A 17,683-nucleotide genomic window follows, 5' to 3' on the forward strand; every position below is an offset into this window, starting at 1 on the left:
GTCCTCGTTATCAATGTAATCCCATAAAGGGTAGGACTGTCATGGCAACAAATTGTGTATTTTTATATATAGTTCTTTATGTATGAGTCGGGTTTGTTTCAGGGAGGACATATAAGGTATTGTGTGAAGGCCTTGCATTGCAATAACATTTTGTCTAAACGAAGCATCACGTCTAAAAACCCTGCACAGGGTAAATACTGCAGTTACATCATTTGTCCACCAGAGAGCAGTTGAATATTTCTGGTCACAAACCAATCCACACACAAGTGTGATGCGATGTGATACAACTCCAGTCTACAGGCAGATACAGCACTAAGAATGATCTGGCACTGCTGTGAGAGACATCTTGTGTCCAGCAGTTAAACATTTGAAATGAAAATGAAATATTTTTACATTCACAGATTATCAATTTCAACTAGAGAAGTGGCCTACGTGTCCTTTTAAGAATTTCCAACCAGGTAACTAATTTGTTTTCATTTAAATATGAAATGGCATATAAAATATAAAATAACAGGACCGCCTGTTTATTTTATTTATTTCAGTTTTTTCTTCTCTGAAGAGGGTCTAGGGACAGAAGATGTAAAACCCGTCGAGGCAAATTTGATAACAAATAAATTCGCTGGACTTGACTTGTGTGAGCAGCTGGTTTTGTGTTTCTGTAATAGATTGCATCCCAACTTTTTAGCCTCAGGTAGCGAACCATCACTTATTAATACTTATGAAGATAACTCTATGACTGTATCATATTTATGGCTCCTGAGACTGGAGTAGTGAAAGGTCAAATTGAAAATAGCTGATTCAACAATATGCAAGTGAACCATGAACTTTTATACATTCAAAAGTGAAGTGAAACAACACCCGTGTTTGTGAAGGTGTTTGTGCCATTAAACACCTGCCAATGAAAACTCAATTCTTCTGACTCAGCTGAGAATTATTTGAGAGTTTCACCCACCTTTTATCAAATTTTGTAATGTTTCGAAGATTGAAATGTTGGATTTTTAAAGAGCTAAAACTGACAGCAAAAGAAACCAAAGGCAAACTGTACTCGTAAGTTTGCTTCTCCTCTTTGACCTTTTCAAATTGTGGGTAAATGCTCTATAAATGCAGACGTGTTTTACCTGATGGAACATTTCCTGCAGTGAATTTTTAAAGTCAGTCTAAATACAACACTCACATGCTCCTTTCTCAAAGCAATATTGGTCATTTCAATTTTCAAATGAAAGAAATGTGAGGAAGAAAATCTGCAGTTCTATTTTAGACTTCTGTCTGGATCTATACAACTCTTTTACGGTGACATATCTTCTATAAGTTGCAATGGGGGGCTAAATATCACATAACAGAGTTAATTCTGTTTTATCTTGACTTCACTAATTCAACAACGTACCTGTTAAACACAGCCCCTCTAGTCACTGGGGGTTTCACCAGAAATACTTTTGGACTGCAGTCAAACAGGAAGTGAAACAAAACGACTCTCAAGCGAGATCGGAGTCAGACAGAAAGAGAGGAGACACGGCACAGAGTTCTACTCACATCACTGTCATTTCTTTTTAATCATGGATGGTGAGTTTGATTTACTTCTTTTATTCAGTGTGTTCTCAAATCTGAACTTCAGTTACACACAAGGAAATGTATTGTCTTTGCTTCTGTGTACATCTGATCAATTATATTGTTTGGGAGGTGGGGCGGTGGCCAGGGGGGCACTGTGCACTCTGCTGCGCTGACACAGAGCGGTACTGCACAAAAAACCAAGACAACAATTAGGCCAAAGGACATAAAAAGGGTGCAAGAAAAGGTAGAGCGTCACTGATATTCTCTCCTAGTGCCAAACGTAATGAGGATCGCCCTGCTGGGGAAAACTGGAGCTGGGAAGAGCAGTCTTGCTAACACCATTTTTGGAAAGAATGTGTTCAAAGTCAAACATTGTTTTGACTCACCAGCAAACTTGTGTCAGGCAAAGTCCGGATCTGTCGACGGAAGAAGCCTCATTCTGATTGACACGCCTGGTTTCTTTGATCCAGGACGGTCTGAGCAGCAGCTGAAGCCTGAGATAAGGAAGTGTATCTCAGAGTGCGCTCCTGGGCCTCACGCTTTTCTCCTCGTGATCAAAGTGCAAAAATTCACAGAGCAGGAGGGGGATGTCATCAGACAAATGTGTGAATATTTCTCCAAAGAGGCGTTCAAATATTCTGCAGTTGTTTTCACACACGGCGACCAGTTGTCGGAAGACATGAAAATTGAGGCCTTCGTCCAAGACAACAAGCATCTGAAAGATCTGCTGGAGAAGTGTGGCAGTCGGTGCCACGTTGTCGATAACAAATATTGGCACAACAACGGGCAGGATGACGACAGGAACAACCGCTTCCAGGTGGCACGGCTGCTCAACACAATAGAGGAGATGGTGAAGGAAAAGAGAGGAGGCTGCTACACCACTGAGATGCTCCGAGAATGGGAGAGGCAACAAGAAAAGTCCATCAAACCATCATCAGCTTCCTTCTTAGGCATCGTTAAGGTTTTGATAAACTGTATAAAAAAAACATCCGTGAGAGTTCTTTTATGTGGGGCGGGGTCAGCGATCATTGCTGTGCTGCTCGTTTTGAAAGACCGTGCTGCAGCAAGAGAAACAACACACCCGTTCCTGTAAGCAGAGATAATACAGGATTCCTGCTAAAAACAACAAAAAAAGAAAAGCTATGAACCTTTTTTTGACAGCTGAACGTGCTTTGTCCCGTCTGTAAATGAGATTCTGCATAGAAGATGACCCTGAATGTAACTCAACTGAAAGCAAGCATTTGAAAACAAGTAACAAGGACAGGGTTTAAAAAAAAGAAAGAAAGAAAGAACAGCATTTAAAAATTTGTGATTGATATTGTCAGTTGAAGTTGACCATGTTTCCATTTACATGGTTTGGTTTGATTTGTTTGACTTTTTCTTACCCGGCATGGAACAACATATTTATGGCCGTGATTATATTTTTTGCTGTTTGTGTTATTTGAAAACAAAAGTAAAAGGAGGTTTGATGGGTCTCATTGCAATTCTACTGTAGTTTTAAGAATATTTTCCTTTTTTAAACCTCAAACTGACTGAAATGGAAATTGAACATGTTTCAGTTTGATTCTCATGACTTCTCATTTACTTATTTCACCACATTTTATAACATTTCCTGCAGTGCTTGTTGTTTTCAAAGCCACCGTCACAAGTAGACTTCCTGTTTCAAACCCTTACAGCACTGAGAAGAAATTCACACTTTAACTTGCTTTTTAAAACATCTTCAATATGTTCCTGTTACGGTCTTTAAAAAGGTTTTCCTGCTTTCAAATAAATACATTTTTGTGTGGGTTTAGAGGGTGTCGAGTGCTCCACAGATTGTAAAGTGTCCTGAGGTGAAAATGTGATATCGAGCTTTAAATAATAAAGTGGACTTGGTTGGAAATTTGTACTCATGCAGTTTTCTTGTAAATAAAATAACATTTTTAAAGAGACAGATGCATTATCAAAATTAAAATAAATGGGTGAAAAAGTACAACTGTGATAAACAAGAACAGTGAATGTCAACGAGATTATGATTCTGTATTGATGTACTATGCTGATTGTTTGCTTAACTAAATGATTACATTTTCAACTACTGCTAAGACTACATCCTGTCATGCACTCCTTTGTATTAATCGATTGTATAAGGGAATATCAATGCACCAAAGGGTTTTGGTAAAAAAGCTACAATAGAAACGTTTAACTTTTACTTTGATAACTTCATGTCACAGATTCCTGTCATGCACATACAGTATGCAAGAGTGAAGCAAAGCAACTGGTCAGTTAAAGGAAAAGAAATAATTCAAAAATCCTCACATCCCACTTATTAGACATTTTTATATTAAGATGGAACCCATTTGTTAAACTCTTCAACACTTTATTTGAAAATATGTGGAGAGCAAGAAAATGACCAGGCAATAAGTATGTGGTGTGCAGTACAACAACTGGTTTTGCTGTTCAGAATTAGGACTGTAAACAAGTAGAAATAGATTTCAGTTGTTTGTCCCACTTTTCAGTTTTGCTGATATTAGGCTAATATCTGTTCTATACATCTACTCCATATAGATGCATACGAGGAAGATTTGCTGAAGCCCCTAATTGGTGGAGGAGGTTCATCTGATTTCCAATCTACACCACTCTTGGATGCATGTAAGTTCAGCCAATTATTTAAGTCTGGAAACACACCGCTATGGTGTCATTATTATTATTATTATTATTATTATTATTATTATTATTATAATTATTATTGTTATTGTAACTATTATTACTACTCCTGTTATAATTATTGTCGATGTTAGATGTTATAGTTATGCTTTTTAACAAATTAAATGTAGGTTAAAGTCAGATGAAGTTCATTTGTAGAGTGTTTTTATGTATTTATGCAGTAGAATAACAGTAAGGATGGACTGTATGTTTAAATACAGCTGCAGGTGAAGCAGCATCCAGCACTCCAGCTCCCTCCAGTGAAACACCAGCTGCAGAAGGTAAGTTCTTAACTGGATGTTACAGCTGCGGTGTTCTTAATGATGCCAATATGGCTTCATTCAGATACACAACCAATATCAGACTGAAACATCTATATTTGTTCACATAGTCCTCAGAACACATTAATGCAAGAATAACGTATTCCATCAACAAATAATTCAAACCTAGATTCTTGACTTTTTTTTTCCCAGTTATTTCATTGAACAGTACTTATTTACTGATGTTTAATTGCCTCTATAATTTTGTCTTTAATGCATTTTGATATCTGATGTTTGTTGTCCATATTTTGACTGTTGAATGAGTGGGTGGTGATGAGGTAGGTAATGCATGAGGGGAGGATGGGGGGGATGGATAAATACCTCACACCTTGATGTGTGTTCAGACAAATAGATTTTTTATTATGTTTAATCAAAACAGACAGCATTTATGAGTAAAATTAAATTAATAACTAGAATTACCGCCTTGCTATTGTATGCCTCCAACAACAGTTTACATTTTTAGTTCACGTCTATGTCTGTCTAGACCATGAAAAGTTCATAAGTCCACAGTCTTAGAAGCAGCTTAGTCGAACTCGGACTGGATCCGACCTCACCTCAGGTTCTGCTGGGAGGTCAGCCTGCTTGGCTGTGGTTTTATGTTGTATTTGTATTGTGTGTTGATGTAGCCTTTTTGCCAGCGCCTGCTAGCAAAAAGCAATGACACTTTGCGGGGCTTCAACATTTCCAGACAGTCACTGTAATGTTACTGTACAAAACCAAACACAACAAATATGAGCAATGTTTTTAATCCTAACTCATTATTCTTTTCTAGCGCCGTCCAGAAGGATTGTCGTTCTGGGGAAAACGGGAAGTGGGAAAAGCAGCTTGGGCAACACCATACTTAGACACAGTGGGTTTGAGATAATTCACACTGCAATGTCTGGAACGAGTAAATGTGAGAAAGCAGTCAAAGAGGTTGATGGACGATCAATCACGTTCATTGACACTCCTGGTTTCTTTGACAATTGCAAGTCTGATGAGGAGCTGAAATCGGAGATAGCGAAGTGTATCACAGAGTGTGCTCCTGGGCCTCATGCTTTCCTCATTTTACTTAAAGTGGAGAAATTCACAAAGCAGGAGAAGGCTGTCATCTCACGAATATACAAACAATTCACTAAAGGTGCTCTAAAATATGCTTCAGTTGTCTTTACTCACGGTGACCAGCTTCCTGAAGGAATGAATATTGAGGAGTTTGTTAAACAACCCAAAGGTCTGAAAGATCTGGTGGAGAAGTGCGGCGGTCGGTGCCACGTCATTGATAATAAATACTGGAACAACAACCAGCAGGACGACTACAGAAGCAACCAGTTCCAGGTGAAGAAGCTGCTCAACACCATCGACATGATGGTGAAGGAAAATGATGGCAAATGCTACACCAATGAGATGCTTCAAGAAGTGGCGAAAGCTATTGAAAAAGTGAAAGAGGTCTTCAAACAGTCATCAAAAGGGCCGTCAAAGGAAGATTTTAGAGAGAAGGCAAAGACATTTGTCTACAATTTTCTCAAGAAAGCAGCTGGTATTACTACAGGAGTGTTGTTGGGAGCTTTGCTTGGCGCACCACTAATGGTTGGATTAGTGGTCACAGCACTGGTATCACTGGAATCACCAAAAGCAGTGGAAATAGCAGCAGCAGCAGCAACAGGAGCAACAGGAGGGGCAGTGTGTGTTGGACTTGGTGTTGCTGCAGGAATCATTGCTGCCACAGGAGCAATAATAGGAGGTCGTATCGGACATGATCAAGCTGATGAAGCAGAGTCAATAGGGGAAGCAGTAACGAACACAGCTAAGGTTCTCTCCAATCCACTTATCAATCAATTTAAAAAACTGGAAAACAAGATCAAGCAAAGTGAGGACGAACTGGTGCTGCAGAAAACAAAATAGACTGCAGTTGAGTTTTCATGATGGCCACACCGTTGAAAGCTAATTGTCTTCAGATAAAGAGTTAGTGGGACCTGCTACTATGTGAGGAGGTGATCTTGGAACAACTCGCAAGATGAGGATCATTTGCCAGAAAGAAAGGTCGAGTAGAGTTGTCGTTGCAACGCAGTAGTAGCCACATGATGTTAATATAATCTGTAGAAGAGGGGACACTTTTTTGGATGGTGACCCTTCAGACCCTGACTGCTAAAGGCTTTCATGAAGATCAAGAATTACAAGTCATGCTTTAAACTGGGAAGCCTTGTCCATCGTAGCACTTGAGGTTGCTTTGCTAACCTAACTTACATAAATTGACCTTCAACGTTTTTTTTTAATTCAAGTATTTTAGGGTTTAGTCTGATGATGATGGCTTTTCCTGCTTTTTCTGTCATGCATTTTTTTTTCCTGTGTGTTATGATTTTCTGAATTATAAGCTAATCGTTGATCTTACCTTTTCCCATTACCCAAATCAGTAATTGAGTTTCGGTATGGGATTTTTATAAGACTATTTTCTTACACAAAAGTGATATAAAAACTTCTGTTGGATGTTAACTTTCTATGACTTTGATGTGATGGAAAATTATGATTTTTTTTGGGGGCCTTTTTTATACATTATTTTTCACATACGAGTTACTTTCACAACGTTGCTGTCTTCAAGTATACATTTAATCCGAAATAATGTTCATAAAGGCATTTTTTTACAGAAAATAGAGCATCCTAATCAAAGAGATACATTTTATGTTTTCCTTTTTGAAAGAAATGTTTCGAGCTTTCCTGTAAAAATATATTTTTGTAATAAAAATATAGTTGATTATATAGAATTCTTTCAGGTGTCTCTCTTCAAATTCTTTAAATTTGTGTCCTCCCCCTGTCAATGGACTTTGATATTAAAAATGCTGGTAATACGCTTTTCACTACACTCCTAAAATCATTAAGGCCACAATAACTGTATCAAAAGAGACTGAAACACAAGCGAAACATACATTCATCAATATGAAACATGAGTGTTTCATATCCATCCATCCATCACACTTCATTTTAAGGCTTGACAAAAAAACTCCTCATCCAGTAATGGCAATGGTCGCAGCATGATGGTACAAACACTTCTGTTTTTTACTGTTAGTGTAAATGAATTAATGTCACTTGACAGATGAGTCTTGAGCGGTTTACTGTAAATACAAACAAGGAAAACCACTTTGGTGTTGCAGCAAGTCAGGCTTACTCTGAGGCAATGATCACAATGGTGACACTCACATGGGATCAAATATATGCTTTAAAATTAAAGTCATGGTTTTATTATAAAATTTCACTTCAAAAACTCCAGCAACTGGTTTCCTCAGTTCCTAGACGGTTAACTTGGCTTCTTCACAGTTTAAGAAGTGAACGTTTTAGTCAGGAATTGTGACAAAGGCAATTGTCAGGCAATTTCCTTCCTGGAAAATGTATTTAATTATTAGTGTCCTCGTTATCAATGTAATCCCATAAAGGGTAGGACTGTCATGGTAACAAATTGTGTATTTTTTATATATAGTACTTTATGTATGAGTCGGGTTTGTTTCAGGGAGGACATATACAGTATTGTGTGAAGGCCTTGTATTACAATAACATTTTGTCTAAAGGAAGCATCACGTCTAAAAACCCTGCACAGGGTAAATACTGCAGTTACATCATTTGTCCACCAGAGAGCAGTTGAATATTTCTGATCACAAACCAATCCGCCCACAAGTGTGATGTGATGTGATACAACTCCAGTCTACAGGCAGATACAGCACTAAGAATGATCTGGCACTGCTGTGAGAGACATTTTGTGTCCAGTAGTTAAACATTTGAAGTGAAAATGAAATATTTTTACATTCATAGATTATGAATTTCAACTAGAGAAGTGGCCTACGCGTACTTTTAAGAATTCCCAACCAGGTAACTAATTTGTTTTCATTTACACATGAAACGGTGTATAAAATATAAAATAATGGGACCGCCTGTTTATTTTATTTATTTCAGTTTTTCCTTCTCTGAAGAGGGATCTAGGGACAGAAGATGTAAAACCCGTCGAGGCAAATTTGATAACTGAAATAAATTCGCTGGACTTGACTTGTGTGAGCAGCTGGTTTTGTGTTTCTGTAATAGATTGCATCCCAACTTTTTAGCCTCAAGTAGCGAACCATCACTTATTAATACTTATGAAGATAACTCTATGACTGTATCATATTTATGGCTCATGAGACTGGAGAAGTGAAAGGTCAAATTGAAAATAGCTGATTCAACATTATGCAAGTGAACCATGAACTTTTATACATTCAAAAGTGAAGTGAAACAACACCCGTGTTTGTGAAGGTGTTTGTGCCATTTAACACCTGCCAATGAAAACTCAATTCTTCTGATTCAGCTGAGAATTATTTGAGAGTTTCACCCACCTTTTATCAAATTTTGTAATGTTTCAAAGATTGAAATGTTGGATTTTTAAAGAGCTAAAACTGACAGCAAAAGAAACCAAAGGGAAACTGTACTCGTAAGTTTGTTTCTCCTCTTTGAGCTTTTCAAATTGTGGGTAGATGCTCTATAAATGCAGACGTGTTTTACCTGATGGAACATTTCCTGCAGTGAATTTTTAAAGTCAGTCTAAATACAACACTCACATGCTCCATTCTCAAAGCAATATTGGTCATTTCAATTTTCAAATGAAAGAAATGTGAGGAAGAAAATCTGCAGTTCTATTTTAGACTTCTGTCTGGATCTATACAACGCTTTTAAGGTGAGATATCTTCTATAAGTTGCAATGGGGGGCTAAATATCACATAACAGAGTTAATTCTGCTTTATCTTGACTTCACTAATTCAACAACGTACCTGTTAAACACACCCCCTCTAGTCACTGGGGGTTTCACCAGAAGTACTTTTGGACTGCAGTTAAATAGGAAGTGAAATAAAATGACTCTCAAGCGAGATCGGAATCAGACAGAAAGAGAGGAGACACGGCACAGAGTTCTACTTACATCACTGTCATATCTTTTTCATCATGGATGGTGAGTTTGATTTACTTCTTTTATTCAGTGTGTTCTCAAATCTGAACTTCAGTTACACACATGGAAATGTATTGTCTTTCCTTCTGTGTACATCTGATCAATTATATGCTGCACTGACACAGAGTGGTGCACACGGGAGATGGAGAGCGAGGGGAGATCGTCCACTCATTAATCGATTGCGTTCATAGCTTCGTTCTCTCGGACAGGCTGAAAAATGAATGAATAAAAAATGCTGAAATTGATCACGAAATACACTTCGGCAGCCGTCAATGTCTGTGGGTTGGAGACCCCTAGTCTAAAATACTGTACAAAAAACCAAGACAACAATTAGGCCAAGGGACATAAAAAGGGAGCAAGAAAAAGTAGAGCGTCACTGATAGTGATTATTCTCTCCTAGTGACAAAAGTAATGAGGATCGCCCTGCTGGGGAAAACTGGAGCTGGGAAGAGCAGCCTTGCTAACACCATTTTTGGAAAGAATGTGTTCAAAGTCAAACATTGTTTTGACTCACAAGCAAGCTTGTGTCAGGCAAAGTCCGGATCTGTCGACGGAAGAAGCCTCATTCTGATCGACACGCCTGGTTTCTTTGATCCAGGACGGTCTGAGCAGCAGCTGAAGCCTGAGATACGGAAGTGTATCTCAGAGTGCGCTCCTGGGCCTCACGCTTTTCTCCTCGTGATCAAAGTGCAAATATTCACAGAGCAGGAAGCGGATGTCATCAGACAAATGTGTGAATATTTCTCCGACGAGGCGTTCAAATATTCTGCAGTTGTTTTCACACACGGTGACCAGTTGTCGGAAGACATGAAAATTGAGGCCTTCGTCCAAGACAACAAGCATCTGAAAGATCTGCTGGAGAAGTGTGGCAGTCGGTGCCACGTTGTCGATAACAAATATTGGCACAACAACCGGCAGGATGACGACAGGAACAACTGCTTCCAGGTGGGACAGCTGCTCAACACAATAGAGGAGATGGTGAAGGAAAAGAGAGGAGGCTGCTACACCACTGAGATGCTCCGAGAATGGGAGAGGCAACAAGAAAAGTCCATCAAACCATCATCAGCTTCCTTCTTAGGCATCTTTAAGGTTTTGATAAACTGTATAAAAAAAACATCTGTGAGAGTTCTTTTATGTGTGGCGGGGTCAGCGATCATAGGTGTGCTGCTCGTTTTGAAAGACCGTGCTGCAGCAAGAGAAACAACACACCCGTTCCTGTAAGCAGAGATAATACAGGATTCCTGCTAAAAACAACAAAAAAAGAAAAGCTATGAACCTTTTTTTGACAGCTGAATGTGCTTTGTCCCGTCTGTAAATGAGATTCTGCATAAAAGATGACCCTGAATGTAACTCAACTGAAAGCAAGCATTTGAAAACAAGTGACAAGGACAGGGTTTAAAAAAAAGAAAGAAAGAACAGCATTTAAAAATTTGTGATTGATATTGTCAGTTGAAGTTGACCATGTTTCCATTTACATGTTTGGTTTGATTTGTTTGACTTTTTCTTACACGGCATGGAACAACATATTTATGGCCATGATTATATTTTTGCTGTTTGTGTTGTTTGAAAACAAAAGTAAAAGGAGGTTTGATGGGTCTCATTGCAATTCTGCTGTCGTTTTAAGAATAATTTCCTTCTTTAAACCTCAAACTGACCAAAACGGAAATTGAACATGTTTCAGTTTGATTCTCGTGACTTCTCTTTGATTTATTTCAACACATTTTATAACATTTTCTGCAGTGCTTGTTGTTTTCAAAGCCACCGCCACGAGTAGACTTCCTGTTTCAAACCCTTACAGCACTGAGAAGAAATTTACACTTTAACTTGCTTTTTAAAACCTCTTCAATATGTTCCTGTTACGGTCTTTAAAAAGGTTTTCCTGCTTTCAAATAATTGGAGATAAAGTTTTACCTGAATTTCAGGAGCAGGACCACGCCTCAACCACTCTCCCACTTCCGGCCACACTCCTATAAATGTCCACCCACTCTAGACCTCGGCCCGTTCACGTTTTCTGCATCCCACCCTCTTGTTAAACCGTTTCACTTATGGTTATCATGTTTCATAGCCTTTATCCTTCCGTCCCACATAGAGTTCCATATATCTGCAAGGCCTGGGAGCCGCAGTGGATCCTCGACTAAGCCTTCCCCAAACCGCAAAACTCTCACCCCGGCTTAATCTCCCCCAATCAATGAAGGTTCGCCCCCAGCCGAGGCAGGGTCCTAGCTAGTGAAATACATTTTTGTGTGGGTTTAGAGGGTGTCGAGGGCTACACAGATTGTAAAGTGTCCTGAGGTGAAAATGTGATATCGAGATTTAAATAATAAAGTGGACTTGATTGGAAATTTGTACTTGTGCAGTTTTCTTGTAAATAAAAAAACATTTTTAAAGAGACAGATGCATTATCAAAATTAAATTAAATGGGTGAAAAAGTACAACTGTGATATACAAGAACAGTGAATGTCAACGAGATAATGATTCTGTATTGATGTACTATGCTGATTGTTTGCTCAACTAAATGATTACATTTTCAACAACTGCTAAGACTACATCCTGTCATGCACTTCTTTGTATTAATCGATTGTATAAGGAAATATCAATGCACCAAAGGATTTTGGTAAAAAAGCTACAATAGAAACGTTTAACTTTTACTTCGATAACTTCATGTCACAGATTCCTGTCATGCACATACAGTATGCAAGAGTGAATCAAAGCAACTGGTCAGTCAAAGGAAAAGAAATAATTAAAAAATCCTCACATCCCACTTACTAGACATTTTTATATTAAGATGGAACCCATTTGTTAAACTCTTCAACACTTTACTTGAAAATATGTGGAGAGCAAGAAAATGACCAGGCAATAAGTATGTGGTGTGCAGTACAACAACTGTTTTTTCTGTTCAGAAATAGGACTGGAAACAAGTAGAAATAGATTTCAGTTGTTTGTCCCACTTTTCAGTTTTGCTGATATTAGGCTAATATCTGTTCTATACATCTACTCCATATAGATGCATACGAGGAAGATTTGCGGAAGCCCCTAATTAGTGGAGGAGGTTCATCTGATTTCCAATCTACACCACTCTTGGATGCATGTAAATTCAGCCAATTATTTAAGTCTGGAAACACACCGCTATGCTGTCATTATTATTGTTATTATAAATATTATTACTATTCCGATTATAATTATTGTTGATATGTTATAGTTATGCTTTTTAACTAATTAAATGTAGGTTAAAGTCAGATGAAGTTCATTTGTCGAGTGTTTTTATGTATTTATGCAGTAGAATAACAGTAAGGATGGACTGTATGTTTAAATACAGCTGCAGGTGAAGCAGCATCCAGCACTCCAGCTCCCTCCAGTGAAACACCAGCTGCAGAAGGTAAGTTCTTAACTGGATGTTACAGCTGCGGTGATCTTAATGATGCCAATACGGCTTCATTCAGATACACAACCAATATCAGACTGAAACATCTATATTTGTTCACATAGTCTACAGAACACATTAATGCAAGAATAACGTATTCCATCAACAAATAATTCAAACCTAGATTCTTGACTTTTTTTTCAGTTATTTCATTGAACAGTACTTATTTACTGATATTTAATTGCCTCTATATTTTTGTCTTTAATGCATTTTGATGTCTGATGTTTGTTGTCCATATTTTGACTGTTGAATGAGTGGGTGGTGATGAGGTAGGTAATGTATGAGGGGAGGATGGGGGAATGGATAAATACCTCACACCTTGATGTGTGTTCAGGCAAATAGATTTTTTATTATGTATAATCAAAACAGACAGCATTTATGAGTAAAATTAAAATAATAACTAGAATTACCGCCTCGCTATTGTATGCCTCCAACAACAGTTTACATTTTTAGTTTACGTCTATGTCGGTCTAGACCATGAAAAGTTCATAAGTCCACAGTCTTAGAAGCAGCTTAGTCGAACTCAGACTGGATCCGACCTCACCTCAGGTTCTGCTGGGAGGTCAGCCTGCTTGGCTGTGGTTTTATGTTGTATTTGTATTGTGTGTTGATGTAGCCTTTTTGCCAGCGCCTGCTAGCAAAAAGCAATGACACTTTTCTGGGCTTCAACATTTCCAGAAAGTCACTGTAATGTCACTGTACAAAATCAAACACAAGAAATATGAGCAATGTTTTTAATCTTAACTCATTATTCTTTTCTAGCGCCGTCCAGAAGGATTGTCGTTCTGGGGAAAACGGGAAGTGGGAAAAGCAGCTTGGGCAACACCATACTTAGACACAGTGGGTTTGAGATCATTCACACTGCAAAGTCCGGAACGAGTAAATGTGAGAAAGCAGTCAAAGAGGTTGATGGACGATCAATCACGTTCATTGACACTCCTGGTTTCTTTGACAATTGCAAGTCTGATGAGGAGCTGAAATCGGAGATAGCGAAGTGTATCACAGAGTGCGCTCCTGGGCCTCATGCTTTCCTCATTTTACTTAAAGTGGAGAAATTCACAAAGCAGGAGGAGGCTGTCATCTCACAAATATACAAACAATTCACTGAAGTTGCTCTAAAATATGCTTCAGTTGTCTTTACTCATGGTGAGCAGCTTACTGAAAGAATGACTATTGAGGAGTTTGTTAAACAACCCAAAGGTCTGAAAGATCTGGTGGAGAAGTGCGGCGGTCGGTGCCACGTCATTGATAATAAATACTGGAACAACAACCAGCAGGACGACTACAGAAGCAACCAGTTCCAGGTGAAGAAGCTGCTCAACACCATCGACATGATGGTGAAGGAAAATGATGGCAAATGCTACACCAATGAGATGCTTCAAGAAGTGGCGAAAGCTATTGAAAAAGTGAAAGAGGTCTTCAAACAGTCATCAAAAGGGCCGTCAGAGGAAGATTTTACAGAGAAGGCAAAGACATTTGTCTACAATTTTCTCAAGAAAGCAGCTGGTATTACTGCAGGAGTGTTGTTGGGAGCTTTGCTTGGCGTACCAATAATGATTATATCAGTGGTCACAGCACTGACAGAACTGGAATCAGAAGCAGCAGTGAAAATAGCAGCAGGAGCAGCAGGAGCAGCAGCAGCAACAGGAGCAGCAGGAGGGGCAGTGTGTGTTGGACTTGGTGTTGCTGCAGGAATCATTGCTGCCACAGGAGCAATAATAGGAGGTCGTATCGGATATGATGAAGCTGATAAAGCAGAGTCAATAGAGGAAGCAGCAACGAACACAGCTAAGGTTCTCTCCAAGCCACTTATCAATCAATTTAAAAAACTGGAAAACAAGATCAAGCAAAGTGAGGACGAACTGGTGCTGCAGAAAACAAAATAGACTGCAGTTGAGTTTTCATGATGGCCACACCGTTGAAAGCTAATTGTCTTCAGATAAAGAGTTAGTGGGACCTGCTACTATGTGAGGAGGTGATCTTGGAACAACTCGCAAGATGAGGATCATTTGCCAGAAAGGAAGGTCGAGTGGAGTTGTAGTTGCAACGCAGTAGTTGCCACATGATGTTAATATAATCTGTAGAAGAGGGCACACTTTTTTGGATGGTGACCCTTCAGACCCTGACTGCTAAAGGCTTTCATGAAGATCAAGAATTACAAGTCACGCTTTAAACTGGGAAGCCTTGTCCATCGTAGCACTTGAGGTTGCTTTGCTCACCTAACTTACATAAATTGACCTTCAATGTTTTTTTTTAATTCAAGTATTTTAGGGTTTAGTCTGATGATGATGGCTTTTCCTGCTTTTTCTGTCATGCATTTTTTTTTCCTGTGTGTTATGATTTTCTGAATTATAAGCTAATCGTTGATCTTACCTTTTCCCATTACCCAAATCAGTAATTGAGTTTCGTTATGGGATTTTTATAAGACTATTTTCTTACACAAAAGTGATATAAAAACTTCTGTTGGATGTTAACTTTCTATGACTTTGATGTGATGGAAAATTATGATTTTTTTTTTTTGGCCTTTTTTATACATTATTTTTCACATACGAGTTACTTTCACAACGTTGCTGTCTTCAAGTATACATTTAATCCGAAATAATGTTCATAAAGGCATTTTTTACAGAAAATAGAGCATCCTAATCAAAGAGATACATTTTATGTTTTCCTTTTTGAAAGAAATGTTTCGAGCTTTCCTGTAAAAATATATTTTTGTAATAAAAATATAGGTGATTATATAGAATTCTTTCAGGTGTCTCTCTTCAAATTCTTTAAATTTGTGTCCTCCCTCTGTCAATGGACTTTGATATTAAAAATGCTGGTAATACGCTTTTCACTACACTCCTAAAATCATTAAGGCCACAATAACTGTATCAAAAGAGACTGAAACACAAGCGAAACATACATTCATCAATATGAAACATGAGTGTTTCATATCCATCCATCCATCACACTTCATTTTAAGGCTTGACAAAAAACCTCCTCATCCAGCAATGGCAATGGTCGCAGCATGATGGTACAAACACTTCTGTTTTTTACTGTTCGTGTAACTTAATTAATGTCACTTGACAGATGAGTCTTGAGTGGTTTACTGTAAATACAAACAAGGAAAACCACTTTGGTGTTGCAGCAAGTCAGGCTTACTCTGAGGCAATGATCACAATGGTGACACTCAGATGGGAACAAATATATGCTTTAAAATTAAAGTCATGGTTTTATTATAAAATTTCACTTCAAAAGCTCCAGCAACTGGTTTCCTCAGTTCCTAGACGGTTAACTTGGCGTCTTCACAGTTTAAGAAGTGAACGTTTTAGTCAGGCATTGTGACAAAGGCAATTGTCAGGCAATTTCCTTCCTGGAAAATGTATTTAATTATTAGTGTCCTCGTTATCAATGTAATCCCATAAAGGGTAGGACTGTCATGGTAACAAATTGTGTATTTTTTATATATAGTACTTTATGTATGAGTCGGGTTTGTTTCAGGGAGGACATATACAGTATTGTGTGAAGGCCTTGTATTACAATAACATTTTGTCTAAAGGAAGCATCACGTCTAAAAACCCTGCACAGGGTAAATACTGCAGTTACAACATTTGTCCAACAGAGAGCAGTTGAATATTTCTGATCACAAACCAATCACAAGTGTGATGCGATGTGATACAACTCCAATCTACAGGCAGATACAGCACTAAGAATGATCTGGCACTGCTGTGAGAGACATCTTGTGTCCAGCAGTTAAACATTTGAAATGAAAATGAAATATTTTTACATTCACAGATTATCAATTTCAACTAGAGAAGTGGCCTACGTGTCCTTTTAAGAATTTCCAACCAGGTAACTAATTTGTTTTCATTTAAATATGAAATGGCATATAAAATATAAAATAACGGGACCGCCTGTTTATTTTATATATTTCAGTTTTTTCTTCTCTGAAGAGGGGTCTAGGGAGAGAAGATGTAAAACCCGTCGAGGCAAATTTGATAACAAATAAATTCGCTGGACTTGACTTGTGTGAGCAGCTGGTTTTGTGTTTCTGTAATAGATTGCATCCCAACTTTTTAGCCTCAGGTAGCGAACCATCACTTACTAATACTTATGAAGATAACTCTATGACTGTATCATATTTATGGCTCCTGAGACTGGAGTAGTGAAAGGTCAAATTGAAAATAGCTGATTCAACAATATGCAAGTGAACCATGAACTTTTATACATTCAAAAGTGAAGTGAAGCAACACCCGTGTTTGTGAAGGTGTTTGTGCCATTAAACACCTGCCAATGAAAACTCAATTCTTCTGACTCAGCTGAGAATTATTTGAGAGTTTCACCCACCTTTTATCAAATTTTGTAATGTTTTGAAGATTGAAATGTTGGATTTTTAAAGAGCTAAAACTGACAGCAAAAGAAACCAAAGGGAAACTGTACTCGTAAGTTTGCTTCTCCTCTTTGACCTTTTCAAATTGTGTGTAAATGCTCAATAAATGCAGACGTGTTTTACCTGATGGAACATTTCCTGCAGTGAATTTTTAAAGTCAGTCTAAATACAACACTCACATGCTCCTTTCTCAAAGCAATATTGGTCATTTCAATTTTCAAATGAAAGAAATGTGAGGAAGAAAATCTGCAGTTCTATTTTAGACTTCTGTCTGGATCTATACAACTCTTTTACGGTGAGATATCTTCTATAAGTTTCAATGGGGGCTAAATATCACATAACAGAGTTAATTCTGCTTTATCTTGACTTCACTAATTCAACAACGTACCTGTTAAACACACCCC

At 38.1% G+C, this 17,683-nt stretch overlaps 3 protein-coding genes and 1 long non-coding RNA gene across 4 annotated transcripts in view; 3 read left to right on the plus strand and 1 right to left on the minus strand.

Moving 5' to 3' along the window:
• Positions 1-17,683, minus strand: part of LOC138203909 (uncharacterized) — a 57,356-nt gene that overhangs the window by 21,750 nt on the left and 17,923 nt on the right. The gene's annotated exons all lie outside the window — the stretch shown is intronic.
• LOC138203849 (GTPase IMAP family member 7-like) lies at positions 1,480-7,254 on the plus strand. Its single transcript, XM_069158852.1, has 4 exons — positions 1,480-1,560; positions 4,093-4,176; positions 4,452-4,511; positions 5,323-7,254. The coding sequence occupies exons 1-4, from the start codon at positions 1,554-1,556 to the stop codon at positions 6,429-6,431; spliced, it is 1,260 nt and encodes a 419-aa protein (XP_069014953.1). The 5' UTR covers positions 1,480-1,553; the 3' UTR covers positions 6,432-7,254.
• LOC138204142 (GTPase IMAP family member 9-like) lies at positions 9,852-11,819 on the plus strand. The gene has a single exon (XM_069159294.1). The coding sequence runs from the start codon at positions 9,898-9,900 to the stop codon at positions 10,705-10,707; it is 810 nt and encodes a 269-aa protein (XP_069015395.1). The 5' UTR covers positions 9,852-9,897; the 3' UTR covers positions 10,708-11,819.
• Positions 11,675-15,633, plus strand: LOC138204141 (GTPase IMAP family member 7-like). The gene is made up of 4 exons (XM_069159293.1): positions 11,675-11,702; positions 12,491-12,574; positions 12,803-12,862; positions 13,670-15,633. The coding sequence occupies exons 1-4, from the start codon at positions 11,675-11,677 to the stop codon at positions 14,791-14,793; spliced, it is 1,296 nt and encodes a 431-aa protein (XP_069015394.1). The 3' UTR covers positions 14,794-15,633.

This window comes from Embiotoca jacksoni, unplaced genomic scaffold (assembly GCF_022577435.1).
Source record: "Embiotoca jacksoni isolate LCO1_2020_lvr unplaced genomic scaffold, fEmbJac1.0.p SCAF_24, whole genome shotgun sequence".
NCBI lineage: Eukaryota > Metazoa > Chordata > Actinopteri > Embiotocidae > Embiotoca > Embiotoca jacksoni.

Coding starts and splice junctions, on each gene's coding strand:
- LOC138203849 (XM_069158852.1), top strand. Junction 4,177..4,451: donor TACACCACTCTTGGATGCAT/GTAAGTTCAGCC, acceptor GTTTAAATACAG/CTGCAGGTGAAGCAGCATCC. Junction 4,512..5,322: donor TGAAACACCAGCTGCAGAAG/GTAAGTTCTTAA, acceptor ATTCTTTTCTAG/CGCCGTCCAGAAGGATTGTC.
- LOC138204142 (XM_069159294.1), top strand. CDS start 9,898: ATGAGGATCGCCCTGCTGGGGAAAACTGGAGCTGGGAAGAGCAGCCTT.
- LOC138204141 (XM_069159293.1), top strand. CDS start 11,675: ATGAAGGTTCGCCCCCAGCCGAGGCAGG. Junction 12,575..12,802: donor TACACCACTCTTGGATGCAT/GTAAATTCAGCC, acceptor GTTTAAATACAG/CTGCAGGTGAAGCAGCATCC. Junction 12,863..13,669: donor TGAAACACCAGCTGCAGAAG/GTAAGTTCTTAA, acceptor ATTCTTTTCTAG/CGCCGTCCAGAAGGATTGTC.